Source organism: Jaculus jaculus, chromosome 7 (assembly GCF_020740685.1).
Source record: "Jaculus jaculus isolate mJacJac1 chromosome 7, mJacJac1.mat.Y.cur, whole genome shotgun sequence".
NCBI classification, from domain to species: Eukaryota; Metazoa; Chordata; class Mammalia; order Rodentia; family Dipodidae; genus Jaculus; species Jaculus jaculus.
The window spans coordinates 26,164,678-26,187,932 of record NC_059108.1 but is presented as its reverse complement, the minus strand read 5'-3'; the positions used below and the strand labels follow the sequence as shown (position 1 = coordinate 26,187,932).

At 40.9% G+C, this 23,255-nt stretch overlaps 1 protein-coding gene across 6 annotated transcripts in view; it reads left to right on the top strand.

Annotated features, from left to right (window-relative positions):
- Atp8a2 (ATPase phospholipid transporting 8A2) overlaps window positions 1-23,255 on the top strand; it is a 651,823-nt gene that overhangs the window by 170,993 nt on the left and 457,575 nt on the right. For 5 of the 6 annotated variants that reach the window (XM_045153898.1, XM_045153899.1, XM_004670531.2 and 2 more), the window contains exons 3-7: window positions 14,163-14,262; window positions 14,975-15,073; window positions 15,859-15,904; window positions 16,544-16,584; window positions 21,294-21,367. In XM_045153898.1, the coding sequence (XP_045009833.1) occupies window positions 14,163-14,262; window positions 14,975-15,073; window positions 15,859-15,904; window positions 16,544-16,584; window positions 21,294-21,367 (360 nt within the window). Of the gene's footprint in view, window positions 1-14,162; window positions 14,263-14,974; window positions 15,074-15,858; window positions 15,905-16,543; window positions 16,585-21,293; window positions 21,368-23,255 lie in introns of those variants that run through there. The other variant, XM_045153902.1, reaches the window with a different exon arrangement.

The following is a 23,255-nucleotide window of genomic DNA, read 5'->3' as shown; positions in this document are numbered from 1 at the left end:
ACATGGGACCTGGGGAACCGAGCCTCGAACCGGGGTCCTTAGGCTTCACAGGCAAGCGTTTAACCGCTAAGCCATCTCTCCAACCCAAAGTTTTTTTTTTGTTTTTTTTTTTTTTTTAATTTGCAAGCAGAGACAGAGAGGTAAAGAAGACAGATAGGTAGAATGGGGGTGCCAGGACCTTCTGCCACTGCAAATGAACTTTAGGTGCATATGCCACTTTGTGCATCTGGCTTTATGTGGGTACTGGGGAATCAAACCTGGGTCATTAGATGTTACAGGCAAGTGCCTTAACCACTGAGACATCTCTACAGGCCCCAGAGATTTTCTTTTTGTCTGATTTTAGGCCATGAGATATTTGGTTATGACCTGAACACAATCCATTAGTCCTTCTACTCTTTCCTAGTTGATGTGTTGCAGAGAACCCTGACCCCTATGGGGAAGGACTGGAGACATGTACCAACTGTCCCATCTCCTGTACACAAGAAAAGAAGACCATGTCTAGGGCATTGTCTCAGAAAGGCTCAGACAGCCTACCAATTGTGTCCTAGATGTGCACGGTACAAATGACTTAAAACTCCACGTGGCCATGAGAGGTGACCTAACTTAATGGCCCATGAGCTGAGAGTACCCAACTCACTGTTTCCCTGAGAGAGGTGCAGCATCCTCTGCTCTCCTTCCTCCCGTGCAGAACACAGCCAGGAACTAGAAGGGGGACATAGTAAGACAGGAGAGTGACAACCTGGCAGTAAGGTGGTGGAGAGGAGACAGAGCCCAGGATGTTGGCTTGTGTCTGCTGGTCATCCCTGGGTCACCGGCTTTTCTAGTCCTTCTGAGAGGAAAATAAAACAGCCCCTTTAGAGGAGTTTGTGTTACAGCAAGAGAACTGAATTTCTGATAAAGAGCAGTTGTAACCACTGTCTGCGTGTTTGTCTCATTCATGGAGACCTTCAGTTGCTTGCCTCTTAGGAAAATAGTTAGGATGAGTTATTGTTATCAGCTTTCAGTAAACAAAGATTTCCATATTTGTCGCATCTCGTCTGTGTTTTATTAGGAAACTGAGAATATTGAGAAATGATTGAATAATTTTGCAAATACTATAGATTGGTCTTGGACTAATGGCTTTTTTTTTTTTGTAAGGGGGGGCAGGATGTGGTACTAGTGATTGAACACAGACCTTGAGCAGTGTAGGCACGTGCTGTATTATTGAGCTACTTCCCCAGCCCAATTTTGCTTATTTTAATTATTATGATAGCCATTTAAAAATATTTTATTTATTTGCAAGAGAAGAGAGTATGGGCACATCAGGGTCTATTACTAATGCGAATGAACTCTATAGATGTGTGTGTCACATTGTGAATCTGGCTCTGTGTGGCTGCTAAGGAATCAAACCTGGGCCAGCAAGCTTTGCAAGCAAGCACCTGTAACCACTTAACCATCTCCTCAGCTCCACCACAGCTATTTTTTCCAGTCAGTTGTAACATCTGTTCCCTAAAATATGTTCTATTTTTAAACATTAGTAGTAATTAAAATCATTAATCACAATGTAGAAAGTTCTAGAAAAACTGTAGGTGCGTGTTGATAAAATGATGACTTAAGCAAGTCTAGAAACCTGATTTTTAACCTGAGAATTTACATTAGCACAGAGCAAGTAGTATTTGACTTTAAGAAGATCTTAATGCTGGCATGGTGGTATGCTTCTGTCATCCCAGCTCTGAGTAGGCAGAGAGTGGCTGATCCCTGGAACTCACTGGTCAGTTTTGCCTAATTTGTGGGCTCTAGACTACTGAGAGACCTTGTTTCAGAAAGGGGTGGATGGCATAACTGAGGAACAACACTTAAAGTTGTCCTGTATTCTCCACACACATGAACACACAAATGCAACCACCCATATGAACACACGTACATATGCACACACACTATATACACAAAAAGTCTTCAGAGAGGGTTAGGCTGGCAACATTTTTTTTCTGGTATTTATCCAGTGGTTATGTCCAAATGGGAAATAACTGTTTTTAGGCTTAGGAATGAATCTCATCTTAAGCATTCCTATTTGAGCTCTTAGTTTTCCATTTGAGTACTTGGCTGTACATATGTTTATTTGTGTGTGTGTGTGTGTGAGAGAGAGAGAGAGAGAGAGACAGAGAGAGAGGGGGGAGGGAAAGCACTTCAGATTTAAAACATACATCACAAGCATATAAACAATGTATTTGAGAAATGCGTATCTATAAGACATTTTTGGAGAAGAAAAAGAGGAATGTTATCTATCACAAGTCGGAAGTTACTACTAATCAATATGATCTTGGATGGAATTGATGCAAAGTATTCCTGGAACTAAGTGCAAGTCAACATGTTAAAATGTGATAGCTCAGTTTAGTGTCTGGATAATGGCACTGGTACCATTTAGTAATTAATCTATTAGGATGAAAACAAAACCTGACTCCATAGTTTGTCATATCTGAAAATAAATTATGACTGCAGATTAAAGACTGACATAAAATCTCTGTAAAAAGAACAGAGAAGATTACATATATAATGGAAGAAAGAGAAATAATTTCTTGACATTAAACCAAATTGCTATAAAATTTTGGGAACATTTACATTGTCTAGTACTTCTTTGTAGGGAAAAAAATCTCATTATAAAATTCAGAATATAATTATAATTATAGAATTATAATTACTAATAGACACTTAGTAGATCAAAATAAAAATAAGAGCTGAATAGTGGTACAATGATATATTGTCATAATCCCAGTATTTGGGAGGTGGAGGCAGAAGGATCATGAGTTCAAATTTACCCTGAGCTACATAATGAGATCCTTTCTCAAAAAATAAAAAATCAAAAGCAACAACACAAAAACAAAAAACCCATGGGAACACGAGCAAAATGTATGAGTACATGATAATGGAGTAGAATTATATCTCCTCCAAATGCATGAATCTGTCCAACTTTAATAATAACTAAGAAGAAACACATTAATGAAACAGCAATACATTATGTGATATATAAGAATTTCCCCATTCACTACTATTAGAAAAGAGAAGATTAGTTAGGGGTGTAGCTCATGATAGTGTGGTTATAAATAATCTATAGACTATTCTGTAGCCATTAAAACGAATACATTATAGCCATGCCATTGAATTGCAAGGATTTTTGCTATATTGTTTAGTGATAGGAACAAATTTTGGAAATTAGCATATTTCCTCCTATTTTTGAAACACTGGCAATCTTCTAATTATATGTGAACATGTATATGTGTCTGTATAAGCTTGGAACATAAGAGGGCATATATGTTGTTATTAGAAATATTGTGTGTAGATCATGTGTGTTTTTGCATTAGATTATGCTTATTTCCACAGAGGCAGCTCTATTTGAAACCAGTAGAACTTAAGGTCCAGGGCATCTGTCCTTTCCACATTCCAGGGAATTTACTAGACTGTCTTAATCTGATTATGTTGCTCTAACAGAATACCATAGGCTGAATAAGTGATAATGAATAGAAATCTATTGCTTGTGGGTATGGAGGCTGGAAAGCCCAAGATTGGAGGGTTGTGTCTACGAGGACTTTTTTGCTGCATTTTAACATGGCAGAGAGCATCATGTGACAGGAGATTGGTGGGGTCTGAAATCACCTGTATGTGAAGAACCTCCTTCAGCTGTTTGAAGTATTAGTGCATTCGTAGGGGGGCACTTATGACCTCATCACCACTTAAAGAGTCCCTCGTCTATTGAGTCTCTTGTCTAAACACTGTTGCTTTGAGGATTATTTGTAACACATGACCTTTAAGGGACACATATTGCATATTGTGACTAATTAGTTTTTGCCCAGCTTAATAGATTTGAACTTCTGTTTGGTAGGTAGGCTTCCTTTTTGCCCATCTTCTCCCTCTGTTGCCTTTCTGGTGCTGTTAGAGTGGTTGCCTTTTGGAGATTTGGATAGTGAAAGTCAAACTGGAAATAGGAGTTAGAGATGGACATGTTTATATGATATGCAGTCACATAGGCTGAGGAGGTAAATATTTAACAGTGTTGGCAAAGAAGTAAGTAACAGAAATGCTCTGCCTGTGCATCACCTTGCCTGGAGTTGTGATAAGAAGGTGTGGCTTTGTGGGAAATATCAAAGCATCAGTGTGGCACATTACACCCAAAATATGTGAGTCCTCTCAGAGAAACAATGTTGAAATATCTGGGGCAAGACTCTTGTCTCCAGAAGAGCTTGTAGATTGTTTAATTTATGAAGGAAAGTTGATAAAAATTTCTCTATATTTCATAACAGTCATAAGAATTAACAGGACATTTTTATGGGTAAATTGTAGGGTTGAAACAAATGTAACAAAAAGAGCAATGAGAAAACAGCAGATCTTTCATAATATTTCTTCTACATGTGATGATATGGTATTTTTCAGCTCTCATGAATTTGTATTGTAATCTTAAAAATTCTGAATATTCACTTTTGTGTCTAATTTTATTTTTCTAATTTTGTATTTTACTTAAGTCCAAATGTTTTATGTATCTTATACATTTGCTTCCAGGCCCCATAAAATCTGAATGTGAGGCCGGGCGTGGTGGCGCATGCCTTTAATCCCAGCACTTGGGAGGTAGAGGTAGGAAGATCACTGTGAGTTCGAGGCCACCCTGAGACTACAGATGAATTCCAGGTCAGCCTGGGCTAGAGTGAGACCCTACCTCAAGAAACCAAAAAAACAAATCTGAATGTAACTGTGATTATACACATACATATATATACATAGTGAATTAGATTAAAAAAATCCAAAAATTTCTCAGTAATGATTCATGGTTGTTTTCATATAAGATGGCTATTAGTGGATGTATAAGGACCAACTGAAGTAAGGCATTCAAGTTCCTACTCAAGCATCTCTTCTCCAAGGATTTGTGTTCAATAATTGTTTAAGTACTGAATGTCTTCTGGTTGAGGCCTCCTCTGTTCCTTCTGTGTGGAAAGCAAAGCTATGACTTCTGGCCAGCAGAGGGCACTGTGCTATTGTTCTCAGTGTGTGCTGAGCTCAAGATTTACAAGAGAATAAATGTGACCAGATTAGAACTCATCCTATAGGAGAAGAAACTGCTGGTGTGTGTGTGTGTGTGTGTGTGTGTGTGTGTGTGTGTGTGTGTGTGTGTGTGTACATTTTGACTGTGTCTTTCTGTCCCTGTCTTTCAGCCTGCCTTTGTCTCTCTGTCTCTCTCACACACCATATTGAATATACATGGTGTACTTTGGATAGAAGTGAATAGGGAAAGACTTGCTGGACAAGATGAACCTTTGGGCCATTGGCTCAGAAGAGGGAATAAGGATATGAAAAGAAGAAAGAAAAGTGTTCTAGGAAATTGGCAGAGGATTAAAGAGAGCCAGAGGACTTAATAGAGCTGGTACTCTTCAGAATAAAGTGATTTCCTTTTAAAGGGGAGGAACCGTGCTCTTGTTTTCCCCGTGGGGAGAGTAACAGAGCAGAGACTGGTGCTGAGAGCCAGACTGCTCATGTCAAAGGAAGATTACAGTGGAATTCATTAAAAATGTATACCAAGTGCTGTGCTAATGTTGTTTCTAGTTAGACTCTTGGGGGATAGGTACAACTCTCCTTTCATCCATGAGCCTGGGGCTCAGTGGCTGCTGGTCAGAGGAAGTGATTGTGGGGAGCAACATCAGATAGGAGCAGCTTCCAGATTATCTTATGGTGGGAAGTAGAAGAACAAATTGGGTCTTTAGCACATTTTCATCTTCTAATAACCAGTTCCTTATGTGCAGCTATTCCTAAAATTAACTAAAAGAACATCTGTTCCTTCATAGTTACATCTGGATGCTAATTTTACTTACAACATAACATCATTATTAAAACAACACATGTAGGTGGTTAAAAGTTCAAATTGTTGCAAGAGCTTATCATGAGTACCAGGAATCTCCAGACCCATCTCTCCCATCCTGGACACGCTCAGCCAGAGGCAATTGCTTTGAACTCTTTCTGTCTTCAATGTTTTTGTTAGTTTCCACTGTATTTAAAATTAAATTTAGAAGTTTAGTTTTCACTGTACAAGGTGTGTATATATTTGAGTGTATGTGTATTATCACTATCATTGTGGTGCTGAGGATGGAACCCAAGACTTCACACAGGCCAGTCAATCTTTCTGCCTCTGAGTTAATCCTCAGTCCTTCACTGCATTTTAAATTAAGTTTAGGAATGATCTGTATGAATTCCCTCACAAGTGCAGATTTCACTTACTGAATTCAGGGCAAAACTGAAAAGTAGCATGTCATATTTGCCTCTTTTTTTTTTTTTTTTTAGTATTACTTGTTTTTCCCTCCTAATTTTTCATTATGAACAACTTTTTGCCTATTAAGGTCAATATATATTTGTATTACTTAACTTTTGTCTAAATTTGTAGCTTTTTGGATGGCTGGGGATTGAACCTGGGCCTTGTGTGTGCGAGGTAATCATTCAAGCACTGAGCCCCACTCTCTGCTTTTCTATATTTCAAAAACAATCTCTTTAAATAATCTCTCAATTCTGCTTTTCCTTCTGGTTCAACATGCACCCAAGATACTTTCTGAATGTGAGCTGGGCAAGAGAGGGTCTGCAGCTTATGTTAGGGCACAGCCTGAACAGAAGATATACTTACCTTTGTAGCTGTTTCCTCAGTCAATCTCTCTCTCTCTCTGTGTGCTTTTTAAAATTAGTTTCAGGGTAGAACCCATGGCCTCACATATGCTAAGCAAGGGCTTTACCGCTGAGCCACAACCCCAACCTCTGTCAAGCCATTTTTAGTAGAGTATTTCGGTTCTCCTAAGAGCATTGCTGTATTAGGACAGGGTTGTCTGAAAAATGAAATCAACAGGAGCAATGCATGTGAAATATATATGTGTGTTTCTTTATATGTATGCATGTATGTATGTATATATTATATGTATATACACACATACATTTCATATTAAATCTACAGTATATAGAGAAATGATGTTGTAATCAGCTTTACATTGCTAGGATGAACATCCAAACCACACACAGTATATGGGAGGAAGGGATTTATTTTAAGCTTACAGATCCTAGGGGAGTTCCATCAAATGGCATAAGAAGCTGGATTCCACTCATAAATCCAAGTAGAGAGACCCCACTAAACAGGCAGCACCATAAGCAAGCACAGCCAGAGTTCAAAACCTCTATGTATACCTTTAGACTGGAATTCAGATGTGCTTCCAGTGACATGTGCCCCCCATCCCAACAGTAGTCTACTTTCTAGGGGAAAAGCTGCAAATTCTATTTTAATAAAACACCTGAGTCTATGGGGGAAGACACATTCAAACTACTGCATTCTGCCCCTGATCCCCAATAGACCCATGCCCATCTCACATTGCAAATTATATTCAGCTCAAGTTCAAAAAACTTTACCAATTTTAAGACTGTCTTTTTACTATGAGTCCTGTAAAATCAAAACAAGTTACATACTTTCAACACATAATGGCACAAAGTAAACATTTCCATTGTTATAAGGCATAAGATATTGGATCAATGTAAAATAAATAACTATTATGCAAATATCAAACATTGTAGCTTAAGTCCAATATCCATAACCAGTGATGATAGTCTCTAGGTTTATAGTTTTGAACCTGTACTTAGGCTGGATAGCCAGGGGAAACTTTTTTCACAAGCCAATAGCACTCCATGGTAGCCCCTGCACATTGTTGTTGTATCTAAACCAACTTCAGGTCTCTATTGTAAACTATGGTCTATCATTAACTCCATGCATTGGCCTTTTCAGCCTTTTAAACAGGAATATCCTGTTTCCCATGTCTCATCATACCAGAGACTCCTATTTAACATCTGACAATGGCCTCACTGGCCTCCCTGTCAGATACTTCATACCTTGCCTTATATGCCTGCATCTCAGCAGCTTTAGCAACCAGTCTCTGTGCCAGTAACCTTAAACTTTCTTAAATTTTTCAAATTTAAATCTTATATTCCTCAGTTCCATACTTTCTACTTCAACCTTGATCAAACTTTTAGGTGTTGAGCAGAATAATGCAGCCAGCCATTATGTCACTAGACCAGTTCAAAAAAAGTTCTTTGTGATCTTTCCTTCCCTTTTAAAAGTTCATAGGCAAAGTTTACAAATACAATTCTTTCTTCATTTAGCCTGACCGAACTGTTACCAGAATAGTGCCCCCAAACTTGACTTACCACTCTGGAAGGTGTCTTCAGTTGCAAGTACCAAGTCCATACCCATTCCTCCAGAACAAAAATTCCAAAAGACCAAAATCTACATGGTCAAATTTATCATGCAGCCACACCCAACTCTTTGGCACCAAATTTCTGTTGTAGTTAGCTTCATGTTGTTGAGATGACCATCCAAACCAGACACAATTTATGGGAGAAAGGTATCTTAAGGTTATAGATCCATGGGAAGATGGCTGCCATTCATAAATCTAAGTAGAGACACCATCAAACATCCATCAAGCAAGCACTGCTAGAGCTCAAAGCCTGTCTGTATACCTTTAGGCTGGAATGCAGATCTTTTCCCACTGACACACTCACCTTGTAGCAGGACCCTGCCTGCTAGGGGCTGAAACTGCACACCCAATTTTCATAAAACACCTAGGTCTAGGGGGACACACATTCACACTACCACAAGTGATATATAGAAAATTACCAAAATCTACAAATTATCAGATCTGCAGCTGAAACCTAGGCATGTTTTGATTTTCTTTTGAGACAGTGGTAACCCGAGATGAGAATTGTGATGATTTACTTCCTTATGGCCCTTAGGTTAAAAAATTATATATATATATGTAATATATTTTATTTATTTATTTATTTACTTGAGAGAGAGAACGAGAGAGAGAATGGCCATGGCAGGGCCTCCAGCAACTACAAATGAATTCCAGATGCATGTGCCCCCTTTTGCATCTGGCTTACATGGATCATGGAGAGTTGAACCAGGATCCTTTGGCTTTTCCAATATTTTTATAACAAATATATAAGGTGTTTTTTTTTTTATTTTTGAAGTAGGGTCTTACTCTAGCCCAGGTTAACTAGAACTCACTTTATAGTCTCAGGCTGGCCTTGGACTCACAGCCATCCTCTTACAAGTGCTTGGATTAAAAGTGTGAGCAACCATACACAGCTGTAATTTTGTCATTTTATTGAAAATTGATTTTGTATTGTGATGGCTTGAATCATATAACCCATGTGTTTTGCATGCTTGGTCTCTGTCTGGTGGTAATTTGGGAGGAAATGGAGTCTTGCTGGAGGAGGTATGTTGCTGGGGTTGTGTTTTGCGGTCTGTATCCTGTCTTCCCCTGTCAGAGCTCAGCTCACTCTTGCTGTCTGCTTTCTGCAAGTTTTCATGGCAGAGTTGATGTCTGGCTTCTCCACTTGCCATGCTTTCTCCTATCATCATGAAGCTTCCCCCTGGGACTTAAGCCAACATAAACTGATTCCTCCTATCAACTGAATTTGGTCAGGTATTTCGTTGCAACAATGAGAAGGTAACTATAATACTTACTGAATAGACTTCTAATTTAAAATATTCCTTTGAGCCTGAAAGTACAAAATTAAGTAAATCCCATGAGTGACCCAGCTTTATATCATAAGGTTCTCATTTTTCTAGATAAAGCACTTGAATAAAAACCTTTTTTTTTCAATGATGTCATGTTTGATGTTTCATTGTTTGGTACTAGAGTCACCACTATTAGGCTTGCCTGGCGGTATGTTCAGTGATCAGTTTTATTTGTTCTCAGTGTGTTTCCATGAAGTGTTGAGGTAAAGTCTTTCACACCCAGAGTCGTCTATTAGATCAATACATCAAGTAGTTGAACAGAAATGTTAATCAGATAGCAACAGGGCACTCATACTGTGTAACAGGAATTGTATATAGTCTCTACTTCATGAATTTATGCTAAAGGTACATTGTAAATCAATTAGCAATCAACTTCTACTTTTCTCATTGGGTGTGAAGAGTGAATACATTAAAAATACCTGTGTGAGCTCAGATAAAGGACCATGAAGGCCAGTTCTGGGCAGTTGCTACTGCTTGCATCAGGGCTGTGGGATTTGGCAGGATTTTGTCCTTTTGTGGACTAAGAGTTAGAAGGATGGAAATGTCAACATTTTGAAATAAACTTATGCACCTTTCTTCACAGTCAGTGGGATTGCAACAGTTTGGTTAGATCGAGTGTGGGTTCTTGTAAGGTGACCGTATTCCAACATCAATGGCCCTGCTTATCAGCAGGAATTCTTATGTTTGAGGGGATCTCAGAATATAATTTGAGAGGATGGTTCTTAAAATTTTAGGAGTTAGTGCCTGATGGGGGAAGGCCCCTGAGGCGTGCTGTATACCAAAATGGCATCTTGGGTGACTGCTAGATGTGCCAGTGATGTCTGTCATCCACAGATGAGGCTGAGGTCCACTGAAAAGGGGCCTTTGCATTCATGGTGTTGCTCTGGCTCTGTCCTAGAACTTGCTTTAATGCACTCTTAAGTATATATGAATTTGAGCCGGGCGTGGTGGTGCACACCTTTAATCCCAGCACCCGGGAGGCAGAGGTAGGAGGATCGCCATAAGTTTGAGGCCACCCTGAGACTACATAGTGAATTCCAGGTCAGCCTGGATCAGAGTGAGGCTCTACCTCAACTCCCCCCTCCACAAAAAAGGATATATGAATTTAACTGTACAGGGCTAGGAACAGCTCAGTGATAGAGGGGTCTGAGGAACAAAGCTCTAGGTTCCATCTCTAGCACCATAAAATGCTGGAGAGATGGCTTAGCAGTTAAGCGTTTGCCTGTGAAGCCTAAGGACCCCGGTTTGAGGCTCGATTCCTCAGGACCCACGTTAGCCAGATGCATAAGAGGGCACATGCATCTGGAGTTCGTTTGCAGTGGCTGGAGGCCCTGGCATGCCCATTCTCTATCTCTCTTTCTGCCTCTTTCTCTGTCACTCTCAAATAAATAAATAAAATAAATAAAAAAATTAAAAAAAAATCCCATGGCAATACCCTCCCTCCCCCCACTTTTCCCTTTGAAATTCCATTCTCCATTATATCCCCTCCCCATCTCAATCAGTCTCTCTTTTATTTTGATGTCATAATCTTTTCCTTCTCTTATGATGGTCTTGTGTAGGTAGTGTCAGGCACTATGAAGTCATGGATATCCAGGCTATTTTATGTCTGGAGGGAGCACATTGTAAGGAGTTCTACCCTTCCTTTGGCTCTTACATTCTTTCTGCACCTCTACTGCATTAGGCCCTGAGCCTTGGAAGGTGTGATCGAGATGTTACTCAGTACTCCAGTATCAACTCAGAACTTTTCTTTTTTTTTTTTTGGTTTTTCGAGGTAGGGTCTCACTCTGGTCCAGGCTGACCTGGAATTCACTCTGTCATCTCAGGGTGGCCTTGAACTCACGGTGATCCTCCTACCTCTGCCTCCCGAGTGCTGGGATTAAAGGCGTGCCCCACCACGCCCGGCTCTCAGAACTTCTTAACAGGTACTTTCCCTTCCTCATTTCCTCTCCTCTCCCTCCATTTCCTTCTTCTCCTTATTTTTTTTTTTTTTTTTTGAGACAGGATCTCTCTGCGCAGCTTTGGCCTTGAACTCATAGTCTTCTTGCGTCAGTCAGCCTCCCAAGTGCTAGGATTGTAGGTGTTCACCATCACGTCTGGCAGTATTTTTGGAGTGTGGCTTGATTTTGCAGTGTTGGGAATAAAACCCAGGATGTCTCGCGTGCTGGGCAAGTGCTAGACCATTGCGCTTTACCTGTAGTTCATGGAGTGAGCCTTTGGGAGGAGAAAAGTGACGTATGTTTGCTAGGAGCTGGGCAGATTGTGGGGACCCCAATATGGGTGTGGACTACCTCTGAGCTCAGCAGCCTCAGCTTCTGGTGGGGACCTTCAGTGGCATTCTGCTCATTCAGTGGGTATTCAGTACTGCCTTGGTGTGGGGCAGAGTAGATGTGCTTCGCATAATGCAAGTGAAAAAGTGACTGTGACTGTCTTTATAGGTTTGTGTGGAGCTACCGTTCGAGTTCTGAAGTTGTGTGTTTTGTTACTCTACCTTAGGTCGTGGGCTTCTGGAAGTTTCTTGAGGGGAACTCGTACTTTGCGCCACTGCAGAAATTTAGATTTGCCTGTGGGGAAAGTTGTCAACTTGCCTCCCAAGTGCTGGGATTAAAGGCATGCACTACCATGCCCAGCTGGTATAATTACTTTAATGCCTTAGGTGAATACAAACTGACTATGCTGATTCTATCGCAACATAAAACCCCAGAACTTATTTTTCTACTTCTAATGAAGAGAAAGTTGTGTATCCTTACATCCCTATTGCTGTTCCCTTATCTTTGGCTTTCTGACATAACCAGGACCCCTTACTTCCCTAACTCTCAACCATTATGATGTGGGTCCTTTAAGCACACTCAGCATTAGACTCAAGTGGAAAGTATTCACACGTAGGAGTCATATGTTAGTGTGTGTGTGTGACAGATGGTATCAAATGATCTTGCAAGATCCTTTCTACAACCTTGTCTAAGTGTGTTAATTTTGAGTCTTTCTTTACTGATACCTGGCAGTTACTTTATTTCAGCCATCAGTGCTGTGTATTGCTCCATCAAAGGACCTCAGGATGCTGTAATTTCTGTACTGTCAGCCTGGGTTTTATGTGGTCATTCTTGGGCAAGGAGCTGTCAGCTGCTGTGTCTGTGACGTATGCTGTGCCCTGAGTCCTTTGATCCTTTATGTTAGTGCTTCTCACTTGCACATTTGGAACCTGCTAGAAAACCTTGCTAGAGCATACTTCAATTAACTTTAGGAATAGGGCTTGGGAACATGGCTCAGTGGTTAAAAGTACTTGCTTGTTAAGCCTGCTGGTTCAGGTTTGATCCCCCAGTATACATATAAAGCCAGATAAAAACGTGGTACACATATCTGAAGTTCATTTGCAATGACAAAGATGCTTTGGTATGCAATATACACACTCATATGCATGCACACACACACATGAGAAAGTTTTTTTTTTTTTTTTTTTTTTAAATAACAGGCTTAGAAGTAATCCTAGCACCTGGGAGGTGGAGGAAGAAGGATCAGGAGTTCAAGGTTATGATAAGCTAAATAGCAAGTTTGAGGCCACCTTGGGACCCTGTATCAAAACAAGAAAAATAAAAACACCAACATCAACTATCCTTAAGGCCATGCCTTCCTACAGAGGGCAGGCTCAGAGTCACCCTGAAGGCTCTCAGTTTGTGTCTTTGTTTTATTTCTTTGTTCACTAACTTCTGTACACTACATACTGGGGGCACATATAGGTAGAGTGAACATTCTTACTGTTTTGGATCTTTCTTTTGGGAACAGAGAACTTGATACTGTCATCCCTCAGCATCCAGAATCCCCTTCAGACATTTTCATTGAGCATCTGAGGATGCTCAAGTCCTTTAGATAAAGAGGGATTGTTTGTGCATAGAACTTACACACCTCCTGTACACTTTGAATCCCACAAAGTGCAATCAAATGCCACGGAAGTAGTCATTTTAGTGGACTGGTTAGGAAATGACAACAGGGAAGGCCTGTACATGCTCATTATTGATGTATGCAATTTCATTTTATTCAGAACATCTTGGACCCATAGATGTGGAGGGCTGATGTTTTAGTACAAGTCCAAGAAGAGACATGATGTGTGGGTTGTGGGTATCAATACGGTTTGAAGCCACAAGAACCATTCTGAATTTGGCCAGGGTTAGTGAAAACTAAAGGTCTGGCAGGATCAGATGGGAAGACATATCGCTCATGGAAGAGGCTGCAGTGTGGAAGTGTGAGGTTGGCTGAGATGAACCCAGTCTTAGCTAAGGTGGCCAAGTGAAGGTGCATGGGAGGAATGGAAATGGTTCAGGTATGGATGAAGCAGAAAATATCAGTGCCACACCCACAGGGACACGCTGAACTGTTAAACACACCTGTTGTTCATAGCACGTAGCTCTCAGATTGGGGTAAATATCAGTTCTCACACTATGGGAAATCTGAACCTGTATAGCAAAGTTTGAACACAAAGAACGCATTGAAAACCTCTCCGACCAATTGTGACCTTTTACAAAATATAGCCCTGCTAGAGGTCAGGTTGTCTCAACTTAAAGTCTATCTTTATAGCTAAAAGTAGTGTTTTTCTTTGCACTTACAGTACGGCCAAGTACAGCGTGCTGACATTTCTACCTCGCTTCCTGTATGAGCAGATTAGAAGAGCTGCTAATGCCTTCTTCCTCTTTATTGCCTTATTACAGGTAATGTTCTAAAAAAAAGGCAACTCAAATGTACAACCTTAGTTACATGCAAAATGAGATTTTTCCAGTAAGTCCCTTACCTGAAAAAGTGTTAGAATGTTTGCATGTGGTTTGTTTCCCTCCTCAAACCATTGATAATGTGAGCTGACATGCTCTTTGTATAAAACAGACTTTTGGGGAGCTTGTCTTAAGGAAGATTGTCTTTACTAAAAGAAGCATGTAAAAATGGTTCTAAGGGGTCCTATTTTTCGTCTATTTTCTCTTCTTTTTAATGTGTATTAATTATACAAAATACTGGGATTCACTGTGATGTTTCATGCATGTATATCACATACTCTCTATGTACATATGGCCAATGTTAGAAAAATTAAATGTAAAATACATAGCTGGTTTTGGAAATAGGTAAACTTGGGACTGAAGGAATGGCTTAGTAGTAAAGGTGTTTGCCTACAAAGCCAAAGGACCCCGGTTTGATTCTTCAGGACCCATGTTGGCCAGATGCACAAGGGGGTGCATGTGTCTGGAGTTCATTTTCAGTGGCTAGAGGCCCTGGTGCGGCCATTCTTATTCTCTGTCAAGTAAACAAAAATAAATAACATGTTAACAAAATAGGTAAACCATTTTTGTATGACAGAAATAGAACAGAATGTATTTTATTTTTCATTTTTGCAGAGATTTTCACATGTGATCTTCCCTCTGTGTTCTCTTACAGCAAATTCCAGATGTATCTCCAACAGGACGATATACCACCCTGGTGCCATTGATCATTATTTTAACAATTGCAGGCATCAAAGAAATAGTAGAAGATTTTGTAAGTTTCTATATGACAAAACATCATGGGAATTCATTTACTGTGTGTATTGCTTTGGGTGATATGCTTATGATAGGAAGTTTGGGCTGTAGCTTAGCCAACCAGTCCTTAGACTAATGAAGGTACTCTGGGGGAAGGAAGGTATGTTCAGAGTGCCTTAACGTCTTTGTAGTGATGCTAAAGCAGTTCTAACTTGGTTTGGGTTGTTCAGTTAGACCCCACTTGGTGCTTCTCACTTCCGTTCCTTGTGTCCTACTTTACAACTTGCTGAATTGGCTAGCAAAGGAAGCAGTGCCATGCTGTCTATGATAATGGCACTGTGATTGCTGGGCCTAAAGTAATTCTTCAAGAATTTTCCTCCTCACACCTTATGCCTGGGTTATCACCAAAAGCAATGTCTATAACTATATTCGCATTTTCTCTCTCTCTGTTTCTCACGGTCTGTTACTATCTCTCCTTCTTCTGTGCACATATGCATACACTTGATCTTTCTATCTTGCATATATCTTGCATATACCTTGGATTGTTGTGGGATGTTCACAACTGCGAGGAGTTTCATATTTTAAGCTGCTTGTTAATTATTATAATCAAAACATAATCACTTAAGTCAGGTTAGATGACATCTAGATTTAGTCAGTAACATATGCGAAAATCAGCCAACTGAAATTGAAACATTAGCATTGTTAATTTCTTGGTCTCTATTTTTCCCAAGGCTACTGTTCACCATTTTAATTCATCATTCTGGCCTTTTGAAAATAAGAATCTTTGTTTTTTTCCTGTTACAGAAACGACATAAGGCAGATAATGCAGTAAACAAAAAGAAAACAATAGGTAAGATCCCATGCTCAATCACTTTTCTCATGATACACTTAAGAATAAAATAAACAGTGAATGACATCAAGATTAAACTGGGAATATGAACTACGAAATATTTTAAAGAAATAATTAGTAACAAAATATTAGTCTTTATCATTAAGATACAAGCTAGATTTAATAGTTTAAATTTTTGAAGACATTGTAGTTTTCAGAAACTAGATGGTTTACACATCCCTAAAAAGTCCAAGTATTCATCCACTTAGTTTATAATCCCTTTTGCCTCACTTTTCCTATTATTGTTTTGATTTTTCTACAAGCTCTTTTTTCATTGGATTTGTTGCATTTATGGAACATCAGGCCTTTTATGCTTCTGGGCTGAATATAAATCAATTTTACTTACATGCATTGATAAACATTTATGTATATGCATTGGCATTTACACACACACACACACACACACACACACATTGTAGAGGTATCTAGATGGAGGCTACATTTTTACAGGGGTGGTTTGGTTTTCTACCTTCTTATCTAAGGATACAATATGTTAGAATTAGTACGTGTAAGTTGAAAGGAACTTTTTGGGTTTGTGGAAAGCTGACTTTTAGTTTGAGTATCACCAATATTAACCAATTCATGATTTTTCTTTTACAGTGTTAAGAAATGGTATGTGGCATACCATTATGTGGAAAGAGGTAAGAGCCAATTTTAAATATATTAGAAAGTAAATCACTGGTGTTGATGACAATGTAAAATTTGTATAAAGGCTGAGGCCATCATCATTTTATATAAGTATGCCCATGAGGTCTAGTTAGAATTGGAATGTATTTCCTGCTCTCTGGCTTCTTCTAGTGGGTGCTCAGACTTCCAACTGGAAACTTCCTTTTTCCCTGCGAATAGTTAAATTGTAAACCCAATTTGAAGAACATTTTCTATTGTCTATTCATACCTCAATGTAACCTCAAGTCAGGCGTTTACAGTTGTTTTAACTCTTGAAACTCTCACTTCTGGTATATTTGGTGCAAAGATTATCTCAGGGTAAGAGTAGGACAGCACTCTCTTGGGTTCTCCAGGAGGGATGGCGGAACATGAACACTCTACGTGTGACATCAAAGGGTTCATAGTATCTTTGCTCTTGGTTGTGATAAGCAGGAAATGCACCAGAAATCCACCATGTTGATTGCTATTTTATATCTGATTAAGTTGGCTTTTCATTGGTTGTTTTTGACTGGGTCTGGTCAGTGGACTTGGAATTGTTTTGCCCTTCATCATTCCAGTGTTCAAAGCTGATGGTTTCAAGAGATGGCAGCTTTTTTAGAAGGGCAACTTCAGATAAATCTTGCTTAAACTTCTACGAAGCTGTGTTTTCAGTGCCTCCTATGACGTTTTATCTCTTGTAGGTATGCCTCTCATATGGTAACCTGCAGCATGAATTTTGGTTTTCATTTTCTTTACTTGGTTTTAGGAAAAATCCCCACCCTTAAAGCAGACTCCCTTTTACAGTGTTTTGTGAAACACTTTAACCCTTGTAAGAGGGCTGGAAATATTTGAACTTCCTCTCATGTGGAAGTGAAGTGTGGTGGTTGGTGGTAAAGAGCTGGAGAATTCTTGACTTCCTGGAGAAGAACTGCTTCCATGCTGCAGGAAGTCAAGAACCCTGGGGACTCAGGCCTCTGTGTCTGTGAGGTTCTTCCTGCAGGCTCTCTCCCCATATAGGCAACTGTGGTGTCCAGAGTGGTTTGGATTCAAGTGGATGACACTGCTTGAAGCAGTACGAGATGGAGCGATGGTTGTTGATTGCTGAATCCAGTCCTTAAAGACTGCAGAAGTGTCTTACTGTTTCCCACACACTCTAGGGACACCACCACCCTGTTAGTATTATGCCTTACCAAATGCTAGGCTACTTCAGTTTTAAAAGTATTTTGTAAGCCTTTTTAAGTGGGGTCATTAGCAGATGCCGGAAACGGTGCCAAGCAAGGGGTTCCGGATAGAGCAGGCCCTGGCCTATATGGAGTCTTTTGGTGAAGTGGTTCGTACGCATAAGTGGGCATCGTAGGCACCTGGGGGACTGGCCAAACACAAGAAGGCCACACTCCCAGAGTTCCTGAAGCAGATGGTGTAGCATAGGCCCTAGAGTTTCCATTTTAAACATGTTCTCAGGAGAAGCTGCTACAGATGCTTTGGGTCACACATGTGGGACCTGCTGTGCTGGAAGGTAGAGGGGCAGCCCTGCTGAGTCGAGTCATGCTGGGTTTGCAGTGGGTGCCTGGGGACAGCGTGGAGGGACAATGAATCCAGAGCCACTGGTTCAGGTTGGGAAAGACTTTCTGCAGGTCATATTGTTCAAGATAGAGGGTGTTAGACCATGAAGTGTCCTGGAGTGTCACACATACCTGCACATCTATGAGCAGTTTGGTGTGAGGACAGGGATCTGACAGGTGCCTGCCAGAAGCTCCTGGACTGTGTTTGACTACTTGGTGACCATCATGAGGCAGTACAAGGTTGGATCTCATAGATGGCCTTTAGCTGTTTTACAACTGAGAGACAAGAGGGACCCTCTGAAGCTACACTGTGCTCAGGGACACTCAGGGTTTCTTTCCCACTGCACTAATTCTTTTAGGTAGTGTCACGTGCACCTGGGACAAGCCATGTGTGAGATCATCAAACAGAAAACCTATCTCAGTGTGCCAAGAAAGTAGTTTCTCGTGGATATGAAACCTCTTATCACTTGGTTGTTGGAATGTAAATATGACCTTATTTAGAAAGTAAAGATCAGAGAAAGCTACACTTTTCCTTGTCCTCTTACTTTGAGTTAGGAAATAAAATCCACACTTTTTGGGGTGTTTGTATGTGTAGAATATGTGGGTATGGTGTATTATTATGTATGGTTTATGTGCTTGTGTGTGAATGCGTGTGAGGCCAGAAGACAACTTTGAGTGGCTTTCTCTATTGCTCATCTGCAAATACCACTTTTAAAAAAAAATTATTTGAGAGTGACAGACAGAGAAAGAGGGGGAAGAGACAGAGAGAGAGAGAGAGAGAGAGAGAGAGAGAGAGAGAGAGAGAGAGAGAGAGAGAGAGAGGGAGGGAAAGGGAGAGGAAGGGGGAGGGAGGGAGGGAGAGAATGGGTGCGCCAGGGCCTCCAGCCACTGCAAACAAACTCCAGACGCATGTGCCCCCTTGTGCATATGGCTTCTGTGGGTCCTGGGGAATCGAGCCTTGAACTGTGGTCCTTAGGCTTCACAGGCAAGCGCTTAACCACTAAGCCATCTCTCCAGCCCACCACTTTTTTTTAAGGGAGTAATTTTTCTTTCTAGTGTTTTTATTAATTGCTTTTTTCTACTTTTTCCTAAACTATTAGTCATATAAAATACTTTTACCTTAAATACTTTTAATTTGCCTTAGTATCCCCTGCTTTTGCTTATATTTATTTTGCAATAGACTTATTATATGCCTTTGCTTACCTATAAATTAGATATTAATTGTACACTAACTTCAAATGCACAGTGGTTCTGGAATTTATAATTTGCCACTAATTCTCTGTGCTGCACCAAGCCACATAGACTCCCTATACAATTCACAGCACTAATAGGACACTTTTTGAAATCTTTCATTTCCCAACCCCAAATTGGTAGGCTCTGTTGTGGTGGTGGTGCTGGTGCTGGGGACGGAACCAGGAGCTGTACACACTAGGCCAGTGCTGTACCAGTGATACATGTAGCCAGCCCACAACAGAAAATTAAATTAAACAGAAAGCACCCCCCCCCAAAAAAAAACCCCAAACCCTGGAAGCACCCATTTTGCAATTATTTCTGCCCTAGGAACATGCTTCCTGGATCAATGGAGAATTCTACTGGTGTGACTTTCTTTCTGATAGTGTCCATTCAGTTACATTCACACTGAGGAATACTCTACTTGCACACCTGATTCATGCAACAAGCCATTGGTACTCTCTATCTTTGTGTTACCTTCCCAGCCAGGGATACTATTTACATTTTAAAAGGGAGGGACCTGGAGGTCTGAGAGACAAGAAGCTTGCCAAGGTCACAGGCTTGGGTGCGTCTGGATCTGATCCTGTGCTGCTCTGAAAGCCCACTCCACTGCAGATGCCACTTCTGTGATGCTGTTTGTAAATGATTTGGAGACTTTGGGCCATGGTGCTGTCTGGAAACTAATTCCCTGGTTTATAGTCTCTGTTCAGTAAATTCTGCTATCATGGTGGTCACTGGCTTTGGCCATAACTATGTTTCTGGAAATTTCTTGAAGCTATTTCTTGCAATTCCTCTCTGTTTTCTGTTTTAATGTTTCTAGGGGACCTTTTATATGCACTGTTCATGGAATTTATTTATTTATTCATTTAATACAGACAGACAGACAGACAGACAGGGAGAGAGAGAGAGAGAGAGAGAGAGAGAGAGAGAGAGGAAGAAGAAGAAGAAGAAGAAGAAGAAGAAGAAGAAGAAGAAGAAGAAGAAGAAGAAGAAGAAGAGGAGGAAGAGGAAGGGAGGAAGAGGAGAAAATGGGCACAGAAGGATCTCATGCTGCTACAAAATCTGCAGATGCTCAAGCCACTTAAACAAAATGAGCAGCTAGCATTTGCATAGAGCATGTGCACATCCTCCATATACTTTAAGTCATCTCTAGATGACAAAATCCTCAGTATGGTGTTAATGTTACGGAAATAGAATAGTGCTATGTTGCTTAGGAAGAACAATGATGAGAAAAAATTCCATACATGTTCAGTACAGAGGTTGTTTTTACTTTTGTCACTGCGTCTCTTCTTTTTCAGTCCTTTTGTTTTTGTTTCTTTGTTTTATTTTGTATTTTTAAAAAAAAATTATTTACTTATTAGAGCCAGAGAGAAAGAGTGGGGGGAGAGAGAGAGAGAGAGAGAGAGAGAGAGCGAGAGAGAGAATGGGCTCACCAGGGCTTCTAGCCACTGCAAATGAACTCCAGACATGTGCGCCCCCTTGTGCATCTGGCTAACGTGGGTCCTGGGGAATTGAACTTGGGTCCTCTGGCTTTGCAGGCAAGTGCCTTAACCACTAAGACATCCCTCTTGCTCCCCCCTCTTTTTTCTTTCTTTTTTTTTTTTTTGAGTCAGGGTTTCACTGTGTAGTTCAGGCTGGCCTCGAACTCCTCAGTATTGGGATTACAGGTGTGAACCACCACTCATGGGCCAGATGTGCTTTCTGCTCAAATATTTTGGGCCTGAGGTTGGTTGAATCTGCAGATGCAGGGGGCTGATGGTATTATTGCTCACGCACATGGAAGGAAGGAGTGCCTTTGTTCTTGCCTGATGCGGCTTAGGAACGTATTGACTTTCTTCTGCATGTGTTTAACCGCCTCATCACAGTTGTGCTTCCTTTTCTCTCATGCCTCTCTGCCCTGTCCCTGTCTCTAGGTGGCAGTGGGAGACATCGTGAAGGTCCTCAATGGGCAGTATCTTCCAGCAGACATGGTCCTGTTCTCCTCCAGGTCAGGTGTGCTAGTGGGCACAGCTCGTGTCATGACTCTTAAAGACAATACAATACTAAATGATGAGCCATCATGTCTCTCCACCCTCCTCTCACCATTGCAAGCGGAGCATCTCTAATGAACTGTCCTTTCAGGCTTTGAGATTATAGATGTTCAGTCTATACAGAGATGGTACAGTCTATATAGATGTTTCAAAATCCCCAGGTCAGAAATGAGAAGCACTCTGGCCCTAAGCACTTTGGGTAAGGAAAAGTGCTCATCCTGTACTCTCATCACTTGCTTTCTGCCTTGACATGTAGTTTTCTCTTCCCACTCATTTCTCCAAACTTTTCCACAACACTTCTTGTAAGCATTGACTCCTTTAGTTTTCCGGCCACTCCAGGGCATTCCTCGCCGAGCGGCACTGGCTTCCCAGCACTGGGAGCTCAGCAGATGCTGGAGGTAGCTTACCCGAGGCTGCAGCACCGGTTTCCTGGTGGGTCCAGGCAGCGAGTGGTCTGTCCTGTGGGACTCAGTGCTGCCCACACACAGCCTTCTAGAGAACCCCAGACATTTCTGCAGCACAGACATAACCTGCAGGTGACATTTACTCTTTTCTCTTCCGCATTTTTCTCCCCTTCTGCCCAAGACCATTGCTATGCTAGACAAAGTTAGCACTACGCCGTGATGCGCAGAAAAGAACGACACAGTCCTTACCCTTCCTGGCTCAAGGTGTGGAAAGCATATTACAAAGAAGGAAAGTTCCTGTCAGAATAAGAGTGAATTTATGTTCTTGAGTTCAAGGATACATTAAATGGTGTCAAGACTATAAGTCGTCGTACTTATGCTCCACCAGGAAACATAGATTTTCATGTTCTCTGCATCTTTTCTTTGGCAGGAAGAGTTTCTTGTATGGGATTTGATCTTTTGGTAGGAATCAAGCCTTAGCATTAACTTCTTGCTATTGAAAAAAAAAAAAAGTTTAAGCCTAGTGTGGTGATGCACGCCTTTAATCTCAGCACTCGGGAGGCAGAGGTAGGAGTAGAAGGATTGCCATGAGTTTGAGGCCACCCTGAGACTACAGAGTGAATTCCAGGTCAGCCTGGGCTAGAGTGATACCCTACCTCAAAAAAAAAAACACCCCCCAAAAAACAAGAAAAAGGTTAAAGACAAGAGTCAAGGCTATGGTGGGAGAAAGCATGGGGTGAGATTCGTGTTTGACCCTAGTCAATGGTGACAAAGAACCTCTAAAATATAAACCAGACATAGTTTGGGCCAGGAGTCTTGTCTGTGACCCTTGAATACAACATGGGTGGTGTGTCCGAGCTGCTGTCAGGTTCCCATGGTGTTCCTATGTCCAAGTGTGCTTGTGCTGAGCACCCTACCGACAGTTATTCCATTTCATATGCCCCATGAGCCTTGATGTCCTTCGTCAGTGCAGGAGAAAACCAAAGCCCAGAGAGTGCATGAATCATTTCATGACCCTAAATGAAGCACTTGTGAATTTAAACTCAGCCAGTGGGCTGCAGAGGCCATTCTCTTAACTACCAACCCTGCTCACTGACCTGAGCCAAAAGATTTGAAGGTGGACAGTACATGCCGTTCTTGTTTCTGTTCTTGAAGATTCTGTCCTTAAAGTCAGGTGCTTTGATGAAAGAATCAAAGGCTTGGAGGCTGGAGAGATGGCTTACTGCTTAAGGTCTTTGCCTGCAAAGCCAAAGGACTCAGGCTTGATTCCCCATGACGCATGTAAGCCAGATGCACAAGGTATTACATGAGTCTGGAGTTCCATTGCAGTGGCTGAAGGCCCTGATATGTCCATTCTTTCTCCTTCTCTCTCTCCTTTTTATCTCTCTCTCTCTACCTGCCTCTCTGTCCCTCATAAATAAATAAATAAATGAATAATACG